This window comes from Bubalus kerabau, chromosome 1 (genome assembly GCF_029407905.1).
Source record: "Bubalus kerabau isolate K-KA32 ecotype Philippines breed swamp buffalo chromosome 1, PCC_UOA_SB_1v2, whole genome shotgun sequence".
Classification (NCBI taxonomy): Eukaryota; Metazoa; Chordata; class Mammalia; order Artiodactyla; family Bovidae; genus Bubalus; species Bubalus kerabau.
The window spans coordinates 212293138-212307844 of record NC_073624.1 but is presented as its reverse complement, the minus strand read 5'-3'; the positions used below and the strand labels follow the sequence as shown (position 1 = coordinate 212307844).

The window sequence follows — 14707 nt, the reverse complement described above, 5'->3', positions numbered from 1 at the left end:
ATTAACTGGCCGCTGTCTGCACTGGGGACACAGTTACCTGTGCTGCTGGTGGTGGGAACCAGGTGGAGGGCAGTTCATAGAGAACTATATTATCTCCAAATCCACACTCAGAAATATATCCCAGGTAATAGCCTGTGAGGCAGGAAACAGGGCATGAAGGTGCAGAAGAAAAGATGCTGTCCTCTGTGTAAAACAGATTAAAAGGCGGAAAAACAATGAAGTATGCACAAAGGACATTCCTGGTGGCCTAGTGGTTAGGAATCTGCCTGCCAATTCAGGGGACACAGGTTCAATCCCTGGTCCATCTGGGAAGATTCCATATACCAGGGGGCAACTAAGCCCACATGCTACAACTACTGAAGCCCAATCTAGAACCTGTGCTTTGCAACAAGAGAAGCCAGCTCAATGAGTAACCTCTGCTATCTGCAACTAGAGAAAGCCTGAGTGCAGCAACGAAGATCCAGCATAGTAAAAAAATTAATTTTAAAAATGCGCATGGGCACCAAAGTGTCTTAAACATCTCCAAACGAAAGTACAATGGGGGCTTCCCTGGTGGTCCAGTGGCTAAGACTCCGTGCTCCCAATGCAGGAGGCCCAGGTTCAATCCCTGGTCAGGGAACTAGATCCCACATGCCACAACTAAGACTCCACATGCCAAAACTAAAGATCTCACATATTGCAACCAAGACCTGGCACAGCAAATAAACAGATACATTAAAAAAAAAAAGAAAGAAAGAAAGTACAATGAGCCTGGGATGGGGGCAAGGGGAACATTTCTCTGTTCACCCCTTTCATACCTTCAGCATCATGACAATGGCCTCAAAATTCAGAAAAGGGAAAAACATCCCTTTGGGGTGGTATTGGAGGGGCTTTCCCAGTGCCTCAGTGGTAAAGAATCCACCTGCAATGCAGCAGGCACAGATTTGATCCCTGGGTGGAGAAGATCCCCTGGAGGAGGGCATGGCAACCTACTCCAGTATTCTTGCCTGGGGAACCCCATGGACAGAGAGACTGGCAGTCTCTCCTACAGACCGCTACAGTCCAACAGGTCACAGGGAGTTGGACATGACTGAAGTGACTAAGCACACTGGGGTGGTAATGAGGGCCAGGTTAGGATGAGGAGACCCCAGGATACTTGGAGAGGGGAGGAACTGTTCTGGGGAGGCTGCTCAGCTGCGTGGGCCTGGGAGAGCAGTGAGAAGGGGACCGGGGCTCTGGGGGACAGCAGTGGCTCCTGGGCAGGCCAAGGATCTAGGAGGGTGTTAGGAAGGTGATGACAGGGACTTCCCTGGTGGTCCAGTGGTTAAGGCTCTGCGGTTCCACAGCAGGGGGTGTAGGTTTGATCCCTGGTTGGGGATCCCAAATGCCCCACTGTGCTGCCCTCCCCCACCTCCGCCAAAAAAAAGGGGGGGGGGTGAGGAGAGGAATGAGTCAAGGGGAGAAAATAAAAGGGTGAGGACAGACTGAGTGAGGCTCAAGAATCAGGTCAAGACCCAGGTTGGCACATTTGTTGAGTGGCTGGTCATCGTGGGCTAGAGACCAAATATCGCCCCTACATCTAGAGACCCTGCCCAAGCACTGTCCCCAGAGATCCCATTTCCCATCACCTTGATTCTTTCCCTTCTTTCCACATTTATCTACATGAGGTCATACAGTGTGTGGTTTCTTGGGTCTTGTAATAGTTCCTCCTCTTTTTTTTTTTTTTCTCCTCTTGCTCTTCACTTGTTACAGCAGTGTGATCATTTGTCCTGTGTAGCATCCACCAGGCTGGATCTGGGTGGGTTGCATCCCTTGCTGTCCCATGTCATGGTCTTGTGAACATGAGTGCTAAGTTGCTTCAGTTGTATCTGATTCTTTTCGACCCTATGGACTGTAGCCCACCCCTTTCCTCTGTCCATGGGATTCTCTAGGCAAGAATACTGGAGTGGGTTGCCATTTCCCTTTCCAAGAGATCTTCCCCACACAGGGATCAAACCTGGGTCTCTTATGTCTACCTGCGTTGGCAGGGGGGTTCTTTACCACTTTTACCTGGGAAAGGTCATCATGGTCCTAGTTTCCCACTTTTCTTGTGGAATGAAGGATGGATTCTAGATTCTAGAGCAGCTCTAAGTTTCTGTTCTTAAACCTCCCCTGGTTACCCATTGCCCTTGGGTCAAAAACCAGATCTGTCATTAAAGGACCACCTTTGGTCTGTCCCCTCTTCTCTACCTCTCTTCTGTCCACCACCACCCCCTTCTCCCATTATCCTGCTCTGGCTATCTGGATGCCCCAGGACCTTTACACTGACTGTTCCTTCTGCCTGCTACACCCTTCTCACTTTTGCATATGCTAGTCCTCTTTCCAAAAGTCCTCTTTTCCTGATCCCACACAGGGGAAGGGGTCTATTTGATTACCACTGGGTCTGGAGAGCTTAGCCCCTACCCCAGTGACAGTGGGAATTTGCTAAATGAATAAATTCTAAAAGGCAAAGAAAGGTGCCGCTAGCTTTGTTCCTTTTTTTTTTTTCTTTAATGTTTATTTTCTATTTATTTATTTGTCTGCGCCAGGTCTTAATTGAGGCAAGCAGACAATAGTTTCCCGATTGGGGATCAAACCTGGACCCCTGCACTTGGCTGGAGGAGTCTCAGCCACAGGACCACCAGAGAAGTCCGTGTTGTATCTTTCAGTTTTCTTCAGTTGCTCAGTCCTGTCCGACTCTTTGCGAACCCATGGACTGCAACATACTAGGTTTCCCTGTCCATCACCAACTCCCAGAGCTTGCTCAAACTCATGTCCATCGAGTCGGTGATGCCATCCAACCATCTCATCCTCTGTCGTCCCCTTCTCCTCCTGCCTTCAATCTTTCCCAGCATCAGGGTCTTTTCCAATGAGTCAGTTCTTCGCATCAGGTGGTCAAAGTATTGGAGCTTGAGCTTCAGCATCAGTCCTTTCAACGTTGTATCTTTAGAGAAGAGTAAACTGAGGCACTCAGCCGGGATCCGGAGGCTGCTCTTTGAAGGAGGTTCCCGGAGGAGGCTGGTGGAAGGAGAGCCCTGCTGCCGCTGGGGGGTGGGGTGGGATGGTGTGTGGCACGGGGCACTAGGTCTGTCCAAGCATTTGAAAAGGACGTCCCCTTCCTGCCTCCCTCCCCAGGCCTCAATTTCCCCACAGTCCCCCGGGGGCAGGGGTCACAGCCCGGCAGCGGCGAGGGGGCCGCTGTGTCCCCTGGGGCAGGGGCTTCGGTGTCCCCGTCCTTGCCTCGGGTCTGGGTGTCCCCGGCCCGCCGCCGGGGCCTGGCCGGGACGTGGCCGGGCCTCAGCCCGGCGTGTCCAGCCTCCAGGCTCCGCCTTAGCCCGCCTCCGGGCGCCCGTCACTTCCTGCCGGGCCCGGAGAAGGCCCTGCCGGGCGGCGGCGGCAGCAGCGGCGGCGGAATCCAAGCTATGGTCGTTCTGGAGAACCCTGAGGCCGGTCCCGAGGAAGCAGCAGCGGCGACGAGGGTCGTCCCGGGCGGGCGGCGGACGCTGTGAGCGCTGCTTGGGGGCGGGCGGGGCGCGCTTCCGGGGCCCCCACCCCTTACCCATCGCGGGCGGCAGCCCCCGCCCCGCCCCTTTTCCTGGGGGTACCCCACTCGAGTGGAGCTAGGTGGCGAGGGGCTTTGTTGTTACAGGGTGTTCCTGGGGAAACCCCATCCCCGTCACGCCTGGGTACTTGCCAGAGCGCAGGGGCGCACCCCAGCGTCCGCGTTTGCGGAGCCCCGGGCGCTGGAGTCCCGGAGCCTCGGGGGTCCCAGGCGCCGAATCGCCGGCTCCGGGGAGGCGCTGCCGCTGCGCGCGATGTACCAGTCACCGCGCTGGTGGTGATCTGGAGTTTTCCCACTGGCAGCTGTTCGTGTCTCCAAGCTGGGGATTCACCCAGCACCGGTCCTGGGTACCCGTCGGGGTTGTCTGCCCCCAACTTGCAGGCGGACGCGCTCTTTGTTTTTCTCCGGGTGAACACCCAGAAGAAAGGGGGTCTTACACAGCCGGTTAACACGAGGCTGTGTCCTGGGATGTAGACTGGAAGCCGGTGGACGACCCCATATGGGTACCCACCCACCCCCGGGGTTGAGGGGGGTCGTAGGTTTCTTCCTAACCCGAGTATTTATGCAGAAATCCCCGCGGTCCACCCTGGTTGCTTGTTCCGTTTCTGCTCCTTCATGGGCGTCCAAGCGGCCTGGGCAGGTTAGTACCCGCTGTTGTGCCTCGGTCTCCCCATCTGTAAAATGGAACAACGGGCCCCCTCTCAGAGCGGTTGGAGGTACCCAGAAAAGTAGACCATCTGTTCTTTGATAATTATCTTAAATAGCATACTATTGTAGGTGTCTTAAAATAATTTTATCATTTTGGCATTTTATGATTGCTTTATTGTATTTTTTGTTTGGTGTTATTACTTCCACCCTGCTATTTACCCAGAAGGTATACCGGTGTCTAAGGATGTGGTTATTTACGCCCTTTTAAAGGGCCTTAACCACCAAAGTGGGTAATTTACCTGACAGCAGAGTCCCTCTGACCTGTCCCCACCCTCCTCACCTCTGTGTCCTGGGTGGGGTGGTGGTTTGCTCCCCAGTCAGCCCCACCCCAACCTGAGTCACCTCCGCTCTGAGCCCTCCTTGGTTTCCTGCTGGGGAAGTAGGTTCCTCTCTGGCCTGTCCCTGGGGGAGGGGCTGGTGCCTGAGAAGGTGTATTTTTGCCCAGGGGAGGGAATGTCAAAGGCCAGTCTCAAAACTGGGGAGCAGAGTTGGGGGAGGCAAAGGAGCCTGTCTGTCCTCCCCCAGGCCAACCTGGCTTAGCAGCTGTTCCCACCGTCAGGCCCGTCCATCCCTGTTGGATGTTGGCCCCTGCCAGGTGTAGACTTTTCCCCGAGGCCTGCCTGGTCTAGGAAACCTCAGGTGCCAGGGCCAGGGAAGCTGGCCACCCAAATGAACTGGCACTTGGGTGAGTATAAACAGAAGTTCAGGCATTCATTCAACAAATAGCTCTTGAGAACCTGCTGAGGGCCAGGTGCTGAGGGCCCAGCAGGGGCAGAGAGGGACCCTGTCCTTATCATTTGGGGTTAGTGAAGGAGGTGAGAACCAGGAGTAAACAAGTGTGAGGGCCAGCTGGTTGCTGATGCCAACTGGTGAAGCCGGAAACGGGGCTGATTGGGCCAGCTTGGGGGCGGGGTGGTTTCTCCCAGGAGGTAACTTTTGAGCCTAGACTGGGAACCAGGAAAAGGTTGCTTCAGGCAGGAGGCTAAGCACATGCAAAGGCCCTGAGGTGGGTTTAAACTGCAGTAAAAGGACTCAGTGCTTGGAGCAGAGGGAGTGAAAGGGAGAGACAGGGTGGGGCATGGATGCCCTGCTATCAGCCCCAAGACTCCTGCTGGAAGGTGCTGGGATCCTAGAGAGCAGCAAGGCCCAGGAGCCCTGTGGGACCAGGCAAGTGCAGTGCCAGGCCAGGGAGGGGCTGAGCCTTGCCTTGAGGTGCTGGGGAACCACAGGTAGTGGTGGAGCAGGGCAGGGAGCAGCTGGATCTTAGCACAGTGGGGTGTGGTCTGAGGGGCCCACCAGACCTGAGTTTGAGCCCCTGGGCCCACTGTGGCCCCAGAGGGAAGCAGAGGCTGGTGGCTTGGGAGTGGTCCTGCTCAGACCAGGTTCCAACCCTGGTTCCACGTTGGGTCCTGGGGTAACAGGGAGCCCCACACCCCAAGGGCCTGAGCTCTCCCTGAGTCCCGCCCAGCTCTAATGTTCCCAACAGCTCCCCCCGGATGTGGTCTTCTTATCAGCCCTACCAGGCACCATCCTGGCATGCGTCCAGCTGCTGGGGTGGAGACACAGGTTTCAGAGCCCTGAGGAGGCCACGGCTGAATCTGGAGCTTGGGGTATTGGTGCCTGGGCCTCGGGAAGGTCACATCCAGCCTCAGAGTCATTGGCTATGTGCTGACTTGACTTGCCCCATCCTGTTTGCCCCTGTTTGCAGCTGTGGGATCTTGGGATAAAGACTTTGCTCCTTGGTTTGCAAATCTGAATAAAGGGTGTCTTGTCTGGACAGTAGTATTTGGCTCCTATTGTGACAGTGATTGATTAACTAAGGACCGTCACTTAACCAGGAATGTTGCTGTGATCAATCTTGTGGCTCAGGGGGTGAGCTCCTAGTCATAGGAGGAAACCAAGCAGAGGTGTGTGTCCTGGTTTCTCTTGGCTCTGAGTGCCCCTCCTGGACTGGCAGGGGGCCATTCTTATCCTCTTTGCAGAGAAAGACCTGAGGCTCTGGGTCATATCATTAAGTATCATAGCTGGGATTCAAGCTCAAGGCTGAGATACCAGGCTTGACCCCTGCCTCTGCCTGCATGCTAGTCTCCTATTTTGCTTTTCTTATTGGCTGCTCAGTGCTTCTTGTGGGATCTTAGTTCCCTGACCAGGGACTGAATCCAGGCCCCAGTAGTGAAAGTACGAGAATCCTATTCACTGATTGTGTTTCTCCACTGATGGGTACTTGTGCCAGATTAATTTATCCATCAGCTAATTCTCCATAGATTTTTGCCTAACATATAGTATCATCCATGAAGTCTGCCCCACTCCAACCTCAGGAGACAGGGCTGGGGCTCATCAGCCTGTTTGCTTCCTGATCAAGATGTAACAACCTTTCTGTCCAGGGCAAAAACTTAACGCTGGGGACTCTGTTTTGTTCAGCGGCTAAACTGTGTCCGACTCTTTGCGACCCTATCTATATATGGCCACATGCCAGTCTTCCCCGTCCTTCACTATTTCCCAGAATTTCCTCAAACTCATGTCCATTGAGTCAGTGATGCCATCCAACCACCTCATCCTCTGCGCCCCCTTCTCCTCCTGCCCTCAATCTTCCCCAGATCAGGGTCTTTTCCAGTGAGAAAGCTCTTCACATAAAGTGGCCAAAGTATTGGAGCTTCAGCTTCACCATCAGTCCTTCCAGTGAATATTCAGGGTTGATTTCCTTTAGGACTGACTGGTTTGATCTCTTTGCAGTCCAGGAGACTCTGAAGAGTTTCTCCAAGGCCACAATTCGAAAGCATCAGTTCTTCAGTGCTCAGCCTTCTTTATGGTCCAACTGTCAAACATCCATACATGACTACTAGAAAAACCTACTAGAAAAACTACTAGAAAAAACTACTAGAAAAATGGCTTTGACTATACAGGCCTTTCTTGGCAAAGTGATGTCTTTGCTTTTTAATACACTGTCTAGGTTTGTCATAGCTTTCCTTTCAAGGAGTTATATATGTATAAGCCTTAATAAGCATGGGCTTCACTCCTAACCTCTTTCAGGCACCTTGTTTCATATCCTAGGGCTTCATGGCATTTTCTAGCAGCTGTTTGTGCATGAGGACTCACACTTCTGTTTTTAATTTGTGTCTTGGGATCACCCAAACACCAGGAAAGTTTGGGTGAAATTCTGGACTCTGGGTTCTACTCAGTCTTGGAATCATGGAGTTTTGTTGGAGACCTGATTGGGTGATTATTTTCTGAGCACCTACTGTATGCCAGACCAGGGTGCAATGGACACCAGACCCTACCTGCGCCTGGAGGTCATGGTGGGTTGTAGGCAGGGAGGTAGGAAGTGTGGCCATCAGGAGAAGAAAGCAATGAGGGGCTGGGGAGGTTTGAACAGAAGGCAAAAGGAGATGGAAGTGACGAGCGAGGAGCCTGGGGCACGGGAATCCACTGGGGTTGGGGACAGCCGGCACAGAACGGGTGCCTGGTGGGCTAGGGCAAGGAGGAAGGGGGAGTTCTGGCACCCGAGACCCTCTGAAGCTCAGAATCTACCATCAGCCTCTCAGCATGAGGGTTTCTGAGCCTGATGGGACCCTCCTCTCAGCCCGTAGTCAGGGGCTGACCATGACAGCCCTGCAGCTTCTTACCAGGAAGTTTCCATTCAATACCTGCCCCCTCCCTCCCTCAAAGCCACCTACTGCCTAGCCCTCGGGTCCCCAGTGGGAGGCCTGCCTGGGCCACTAATCCATTTCCAGGATTAGTACCTGTGCTCACCGGGGGCCACTCTGCCTGCTTCCCCCATCCAGGCCTTGAGCACATAGCAGGGGGGCTCTGGGGGCACAAGGCAGGGGGGTTCAAGTAGCGCCTTAGCTTCTGGGGGCTGTTTTCTGGTTTACCTGCTGTCAGAGGCTGGGGGCTGGGGGGGCAGGTAGGAATGCATCATCAAATTACATCTCTTGAGAAACTCCCAGAGGAAGGAGACGCGGACCTCACGGGCTTGCAGCTCAAACCTGGAAGCCCGGGAGCACAGGGAGCAGCTTCCTCAGCCCCCTCACTGCCCCCACCAATGTGTGGCTTCCCTTCAGTGAGCCTTGGTTTACTCATCTGTCCTCAGTGGTATCTGCCTCCTGAGCGATGTGGCACAGTGACATTCTAAGGGTCCAGGGCTCCATGTGGAATGGGGGTGAGCTTCCCACTGCAGAGGGAAACCAAGCTGGGGTTGGCTGGGAGAGACCGGTGATGGTAGGGTTCTTCCTGGGGGTCCTGGCCTGTTTTGGCCCTGAGGACTGCCCCCCCAACCCCAAACCCGACCCACAGGCCCCTTCCGGGCTGCCTGCCCGCTCTAGCCAGCTCCCAGGTGAAGAGGCTCTCGGCCTCCCGGCGGAAGCAGCACTTCATCAACCAGGCTGTGCGGAACTCAGACCTCGTGCCCAAGGCCAAGGGGCGGAAGAGCCTCCAGCGCCTGGAGAACAGTGAGCAGGGGTTGAAGGGCGCCTCCTGGGGGCTCCTAGGCCTCAGACAGCAATGGCGTGCATGTTCTGTTATCTGAGCCTGGCCCTGAGCTGGACAATGTGAGGAAGCTCTGGGCATTGGAGCTGGGGCCCTAAAGGTGGTGTAGGAATTCAACAAGCCAAGCCAGGGCGATGTAGGAGGAGTTCTGGAGGCTGGATGGTTCCTGTGTCTTCTGGGAAAGACAGCTGGAGTGTGGAGGAGGGGAGGCTGGTGTGAGCCGGAGAGTAAAGGCCCTAAATATAGAAGTGGGGTGGATGGGAGGAAACATGGGCCTCTGGACCCCATGAAGCCTGGGGTGACCTCCAGCCCAGAGACTGTTTGTTTCCATTTAGCACAGTACCTCCTGACCCTGCTGGAGACAGATGGAGCAACACCTGGCCCAGAGGATGGGGACCTGGCACCCCCCGCAGCACCTGGCATCTTTGCAGAAGCCTGCAGCAATGAGACCTATGTGGAGGTGGGGCCCCATGTCCTGCCTGGCTCCCCCCTCCCCCAAACCACCAGCACTGCCTGCACTGAACCCTGTCTGCTTCCTTGATGAACGTCCCTGGGTCTCCCTCAAGAGGCCAGCAACCCCTCCACCCCAAAACCTTCCCGCACCTGAGGTTCGTTTGCTTACCTTGGAATTACTGACAGAATTGGGGATGTATTTGGTCCATACTGACACCCCCCAACACAGATGATCCACAAACTGTTGACCCAGTGGTCAAATGTGTCCACGTGGAGTAATTCCGTGCACTTGTGGCCCCACCATGTGCATTGGCCAAATGGGGGAACTGAGGCTTGAGAGTGCGCAGTTATCAGTCAGGGCCTGCCTGCCTCTCTTCAAGATCTGGAACGACTTCATGAACCGCTCAGGGGAGGAGCAGGAGCGTGTTCTCCGCTACCTGGAGGATGAGGGCAAGAGCAAGGCGCGGAGGAGGGGGCCTAGCCGCGGGGAAGACCGGCGGAGAGGTGGGTCTGGATCTAGAGTGCAAGTGGCAGTCAGGCATGATGGGTGCGTGGCCTGGGGGGGAGGGGTGTCAGAGGGTGGGGGCGTGGCCTAGGGTGAAAGGGTGGGGCCAGGGCAGGCAGGGAGGAGCCTGGTGTGGGGGTGGGACCAGAACAGATGGGGGTGGAGTCTGATATATAGGCGGGGCTTGGTAGATGGGAGGACCCCGGTGTGAGCCAGGCCAGTGTGGGTGGGGTGGAGTCTCGTGTGGGGGTGGGGCTTGGGGCTCTGCTCCCTCATCTGCCTCCACTGCTCGGACTCTCGCAGAGGACCCGGCCTATACTCCCCGGGAGTGCTTCCAGCGCATCAGCAGGCGTCTGCGAGCCGTCCTCAAGCGGAGCCGTATTCCCATGGTGAGTACCAGGCCCCGGCCTTGTACTCTCTTGCCTCTCTTTGTCTTTGGTCTTTCTTGAAGGCCTTTTTTCTCAGCTTCTTAATTGGGGGCTGGCTTGAGGGGAGACCAGAAACCAAGTGAACGGGGTGTGATGGAGAAGATGGGCAGGATACAGACCCGTGTGATCAGAGTGCAGGACTCAAGGCTGGTCAAGGGCTGTCCTTGAGGGTGGGACGTCAGGGGCAAGGAAGTTGGGTACTGAAGGATGTGTAGGAGTTCACCAGGCAGAAGGCTGAGACATTCAAAAGTGTGGATATGTCTAAATGCCTGGTATCCTTGGAAACGGTTAAGTAGCTTCATGTAGTGAGTCAGAGGCCACATTTGAACCCAAGGCTTTGGGCTCCAGAGGCTGGCATGGATTTGGGGGGCCAGGGTGCCGCAGTTGGCCTGACTGCTGGACCTGTCTCTCCTGCAGGAAACACTGGAGACCTGGGAGGAGCGGCTGCTGAGGTTCTTCTCTGTGTCCCCCCAGGCCGTGTACACGGCCATGCTGGACAACAGGTGAATATGTGGGGGCAGGTGGAGTGGGCACCCCCCTCCCATGGTGCCAAGCTCAGGCCATTCACCACCCATTCTCTGCAGCTTTGAGAGGCTCCTGCTTCACGCCATCTGCCAGTACATGGATCTCATCTCAGCCAGTAAGTACCTGGTGGCCCCTGGGCCCCAGTTAGCTGATTCTATCCTGGGGAAACTGAGGCTGGGCTTACTGGAGTCTGTTCACCCAGCAGTAGGCATCAGGGGAGGAGGGACATCATGAGCACAAAGGTAACAGGGGGATGCTGCCTTAATTCAACAGCAGCTCCTGTACCTCTGTCCCCATGATGGATGATGCTGTGGACACAGACATGCCTCTGTCTGCATCTTCAGGGGCCTGATGAGATGAGGGGACCCCAGTGTCTGTAGAGTTCTCTTAGCTGTAGCCCACCTCCACAGTGCCACAAGTGTGACTTTTGGCAAGTCTCCCCTCCAGGGGCCAGCACCCCCTTTTTCAGTGTGGATGCTGTTGGGACAAAGTCCCCCCAGGGAGGGTCCTTGCAAGCCCTTCGTGGCCCTTGGCATCCCATCCATACTCTCCAGGCCTATATGTCTCCTGCCCAGAGTTGCAGAGGAGACAGTTTCCATGGCAACCCCAAGATGATTCCTCTCAGGATAGCTCTGAGGGAGGTGTAGCTCCCACACTTGCTTTTGTTCCCACTGACTTGGAATGGAGGGGCTGGACTGGGGGTGCTTCTCTGCCAGAGTAGGACCCTGGCCTTAACATAGGAGAACAGCCCTGGAATATGGGGATCAAGGGAGAGGGAACAGCCAGGGCAGAGGCTGGGAGGTGGGCCTAGCTTGGGTGTGTACTGCTATATTCAGGTTTTGGGGTGACACGAGTTGGGAAAAGGGAGGTCAGTGGGGACTGAGTCACCCAAGGCCTGGAGTGTCCTCTGAGGGGGTGGGAGACCAAAGGGGCAGGACCCTCGTTTAGTCCCCTTGACACTGGGCCAGTGTGTCTTAGTAGTACATCTGGGTGCCATTAGGACACGGGATAAGTAATGGGAGAGGGAAGGCAGGCTGGAAGTAGGAGCTGCGGAATACACTGCCCTGGGACCTGGGGGGTGGGGCAACCTAACTCGCGCGGGAACCTCCCTCAGGGTGGGCGGAGGGCTCGGTATCTGGGTGTCAGCACCCTCGCCTTCTTCCCGATCTTGCCTGTCTCCGCTGCAGGCGCCGACCTGGAGGGCAAGCGGCAGATGAAGGTCAGCAATCGCCACCTGGATTTCCTGCCACCAGGGCTGCTCCTGTCCGCCTACCTGGAGCAGCGCAGCTGATGGCGGCCCCACCCCCATCCCCAACCCCAGCGCCAAGACCTCCAGTACCATCCGCTCAAATATCTTTTATTATTTTTAGAATTCTCCCTTGGAAACGTGCTCTTCCTCTTGGGGTGGCCCCCGCCCCCTCCCCGCCCAGCTTTCCAGATTAAAGCTGGCGGCTGGGCTGCCTGAGCTATCCTCCTCCGGGCTCTGACTGGGGAGGAGGCACCCGGCCTGGTCACTTCCCTGCCACTTCCTCGGTGGGCGATTTTGGCCCCGTGTGATGCGCAAGTGAGGAGGGAGAGGCTGGGTTTTTATCATTCTTAATGAATTTGGCATGATTTGTGGATTTTTACATATCCCTTTTGAGAAGAAAAAAACAAAAACTCACCCCAAGTGATAAATCAGGGGGCTTCATTCCAGTCCCTGCTTGACCCTCTCCCAGTTTTTGGCTTGGGTCTCTGGGGCTGTGCCCCTCTTCGCAGGAGTGTAACATTTTTGTGTATGTGTGTGTGCGTGCTCGAGCCTGTGTGTTCCCGGCGACCCAGGACAGGAGCTGCATCTTAAAAAATGTGTCACCCTCTTTGGAGAATGTGTGTTGCCTTCCTGGTGCCCTTTGGTTGCCCTTAGGGCCCCATCTGCTCTACACACCCCTCTCCCATTGTACTGGGGACGTGGGACTTCCAGACAGAAGCCTCCACCCTCAGACTGTCTGTCCTCTTCCCCTCTCTGTGTCCTCCGCCCCCAGCCTGGCTCTGAGGTGTCCTCCTGCTGGTCACCCTGGCCTGGCACAGGAGCGCAGGGCTGGGAGACTGCCCCACTCTCTCCCTCCCACAACCCCCGTGGGTGTGGCTAGTTGTGCTTTGGGAAAAGCAGAGTGTTCAATAAATTTCTGGTGCTCTGGTCTCTTGCTGTGGGGGTTTCCCTTGGGGCAGGGCTGGGGATGCTCCAGGCACTCACGATGCCCTTGGGTCCTAGTCATTGAGGGATGCAGGCCTAAGGAGAAGGCTAGTGCTGAGTGAGACCCCAGGTGGAGGCAGGTGTGTGTGAAGACTCTGCCAGGAGATCCTGGCCCTTGGCTATGCTGCCCTGGCTGGTCCTCTCCTGGGTGCCCAGGCTGAAACCCTAACTCTTCCACCTGCCACCTGTGTGACCTCCAAAAAGGTCACTTGTGTGAGCTTCCCGAGTGGCTAAACACAATACACCACACTGCAGTTTAAAAACCACAGGAATTTGAGGGACTTCCCTGGTGCTCTAGTGGCTAGGATGGCACTCCCAATGGAGGGGGCCTGGGATCGATCCCTGGTCAGGGAAATAGATTGTGCATGCTGCAACTAAGACCTGGCAAAAAAACAAAACAGGAATTTATTGGCACCCAGTTCTAGAGGCAGAAGTCCAAGATCAAGGTATCCCAGTGTCCTACTCCCTCTGGAGGCTCCAGGGGAAGGTCTAGTCCCTGCCTCTTTCAGCTTCTAGGGGCTCCAGCCTCCCTTGGCTTGTGACCACATCCTTCAAGCCTCTGATTCTGTCTTCATATGGCTTCCTCCCCCATGTTTTCCATCTGTATGTGTCTGGGACTGGCTGTGTGTCCTGCAGAGCCCCTTAGCCTGAGTTTTCTGCTGTTCCCATGGAGCCACACCAGAGCTCCCTGCTTTCCATGGGGATTCTTGCTACTGACCTCTGCTGATCTCCAAGTGTCTGAAGGTGGAGTATCCATGTTAACTACTGAAAATTCTCCAGGAGAGATTTTTCTCTTTCACCCTGTGTATTCAGTATTTATTTAGCCAATTCTATCAGTACGGATGCCTGGGCATTTACTTTTTACTTTGGCTTGTGATCTAGTATTCCTCTTTCTTGCTTAGAGTGTTCAAGATTTGGCTTCTGGGAGCCCCTTCAATGGCTCATGTACAGGTCTCACTGAGGCACCCCTATGTTTATTTATTTGAGAAACGGCCTTACTTTCTGCTGCTACAAGATGCACAGGGCTTCTTGGTATATTCCTGCTTTATCCTGGTTTGGTGGTGATTTAGTCGCTAAGTCGCGTCTTGCGACCCTGTGGGCTGTAGCCCGCCAGGCTCCTCTGTCCATGGGATTTTCCAGGAAAGGATACTGGAGTCGATTGCCGTTTCCTTCTCCAGGGGATCTTCCCGACCCAGGGAATCAAACCCAGGTCTTCTGCATTGCAGGCAGATTCTTTACCGACTGAGCTACAAGGGAAGCCCTAGCTTCATCCTAGAACCAGCCAATTTGACAAGGAGCCTGGTTCCTTTCCCCGGGGGCATGTTTCAGAAACCAAGAAGAGGATGCTGGATTTGCTGTCTTCTATTTTAACAGGCATTGAAAAAGTTTTACATGTAGATACTAAATAATGGAACTCCCAAGGGCTTGTTAGGAGGACACAAAGAAATATTAATACTCGAATAACCAGCTTGAAGCTTCCCCACCTGCCAAGGGCACTGAATTTCCAGTGCCCAGAGGACACCCTTATGGGCAGAAAGCGAAGAGGAACTGAAGAGCCTCTTGATGAAAGTGAAAGAGGAGAGTGAAGAAGCTGGCTTAAAACTCAACATTCAAGAAACTAAGATCTTGGCATCAGGTCCCATCACCTCATGGCAAATAGATGGGGAAACAATGGAAACCGTGACAGACTTTATTTTCTTGGGCTCCAAAATCACTGCAGATGGTGACTGTAGCCATGAAATTAAAAGATTCGGGAAAAAAGCTTGACCTTGGGAAAAAAGCTATGACAAACCTAGACAGTGTATTAAAAA

The 14707-nt window shown here is 54.8% G+C and overlaps 1 protein-coding gene and 1 non-coding gene across 3 annotated transcripts; both read left to right on the top strand.

Moving 5' to 3' along the window:
- The first annotated feature begins 546 nt into the window (after positions 1-546).
- Positions 547-619, top strand: TRNAG-CCC (transfer RNA glycine (anticodon CCC)). Its single transcript has one exon. It is a non-coding gene; the product is annotated as a tRNA-Gly (tRNA).
- Positions 620-3343: 2724 nt separating this feature from the next.
- R3HDM4 (R3H domain containing 4) lies at positions 3344-12841 on the top strand. Of its 2 annotated transcripts, XM_055552882.1 has the most exons (9): positions 3347-3502; positions 4128-4199; positions 8561-8715; positions 9088-9212; positions 9586-9709; positions 10014-10099; positions 10556-10641; positions 10723-10778; positions 11851-12841. In XM_055552882.1, exons 1-9 carry the CDS (start codon positions 3420-3422, stop codon positions 11952-11954), a joined length of 891 nt encoding a protein of 296 aa, XP_055408857.1. In that variant the 5' UTR covers positions 3347-3419; the 3' UTR covers positions 11955-12841. The 2 variants fall into 2 exon arrangements, with proteins under 2 accessions (XP_055408864.1, XP_055408857.1); XM_055552889.1 differs by lacking the exon at positions 4128-4199 and having other exon boundaries at positions 3344-3502.
- The last annotated feature ends 1866 nt before the right edge of the window (positions 12842-14707 follow it).

Coding starts and splice junctions, on each gene's coding strand:
- R3HDM4 (XM_055552882.1), top strand. CDS start 3,420: ATGGTCGTTCTGGAGAACCCTGAGGCCGGTCCCGAGGAAGCAGCAGCG. Junction 4,200..8,560: donor CGTCCAAGCGGCCTGGGCAG/GTTAGTACCCGC, acceptor CCCGACCCACAG/GCCCCTTCCGGGCTGCCTGC. Junction 10,642..10,722: donor ACGGCCATGCTGGACAACAG/GTGAATATGTGG, acceptor CATTCTCTGCAG/CTTTGAGAGGCTCCTGCTTC.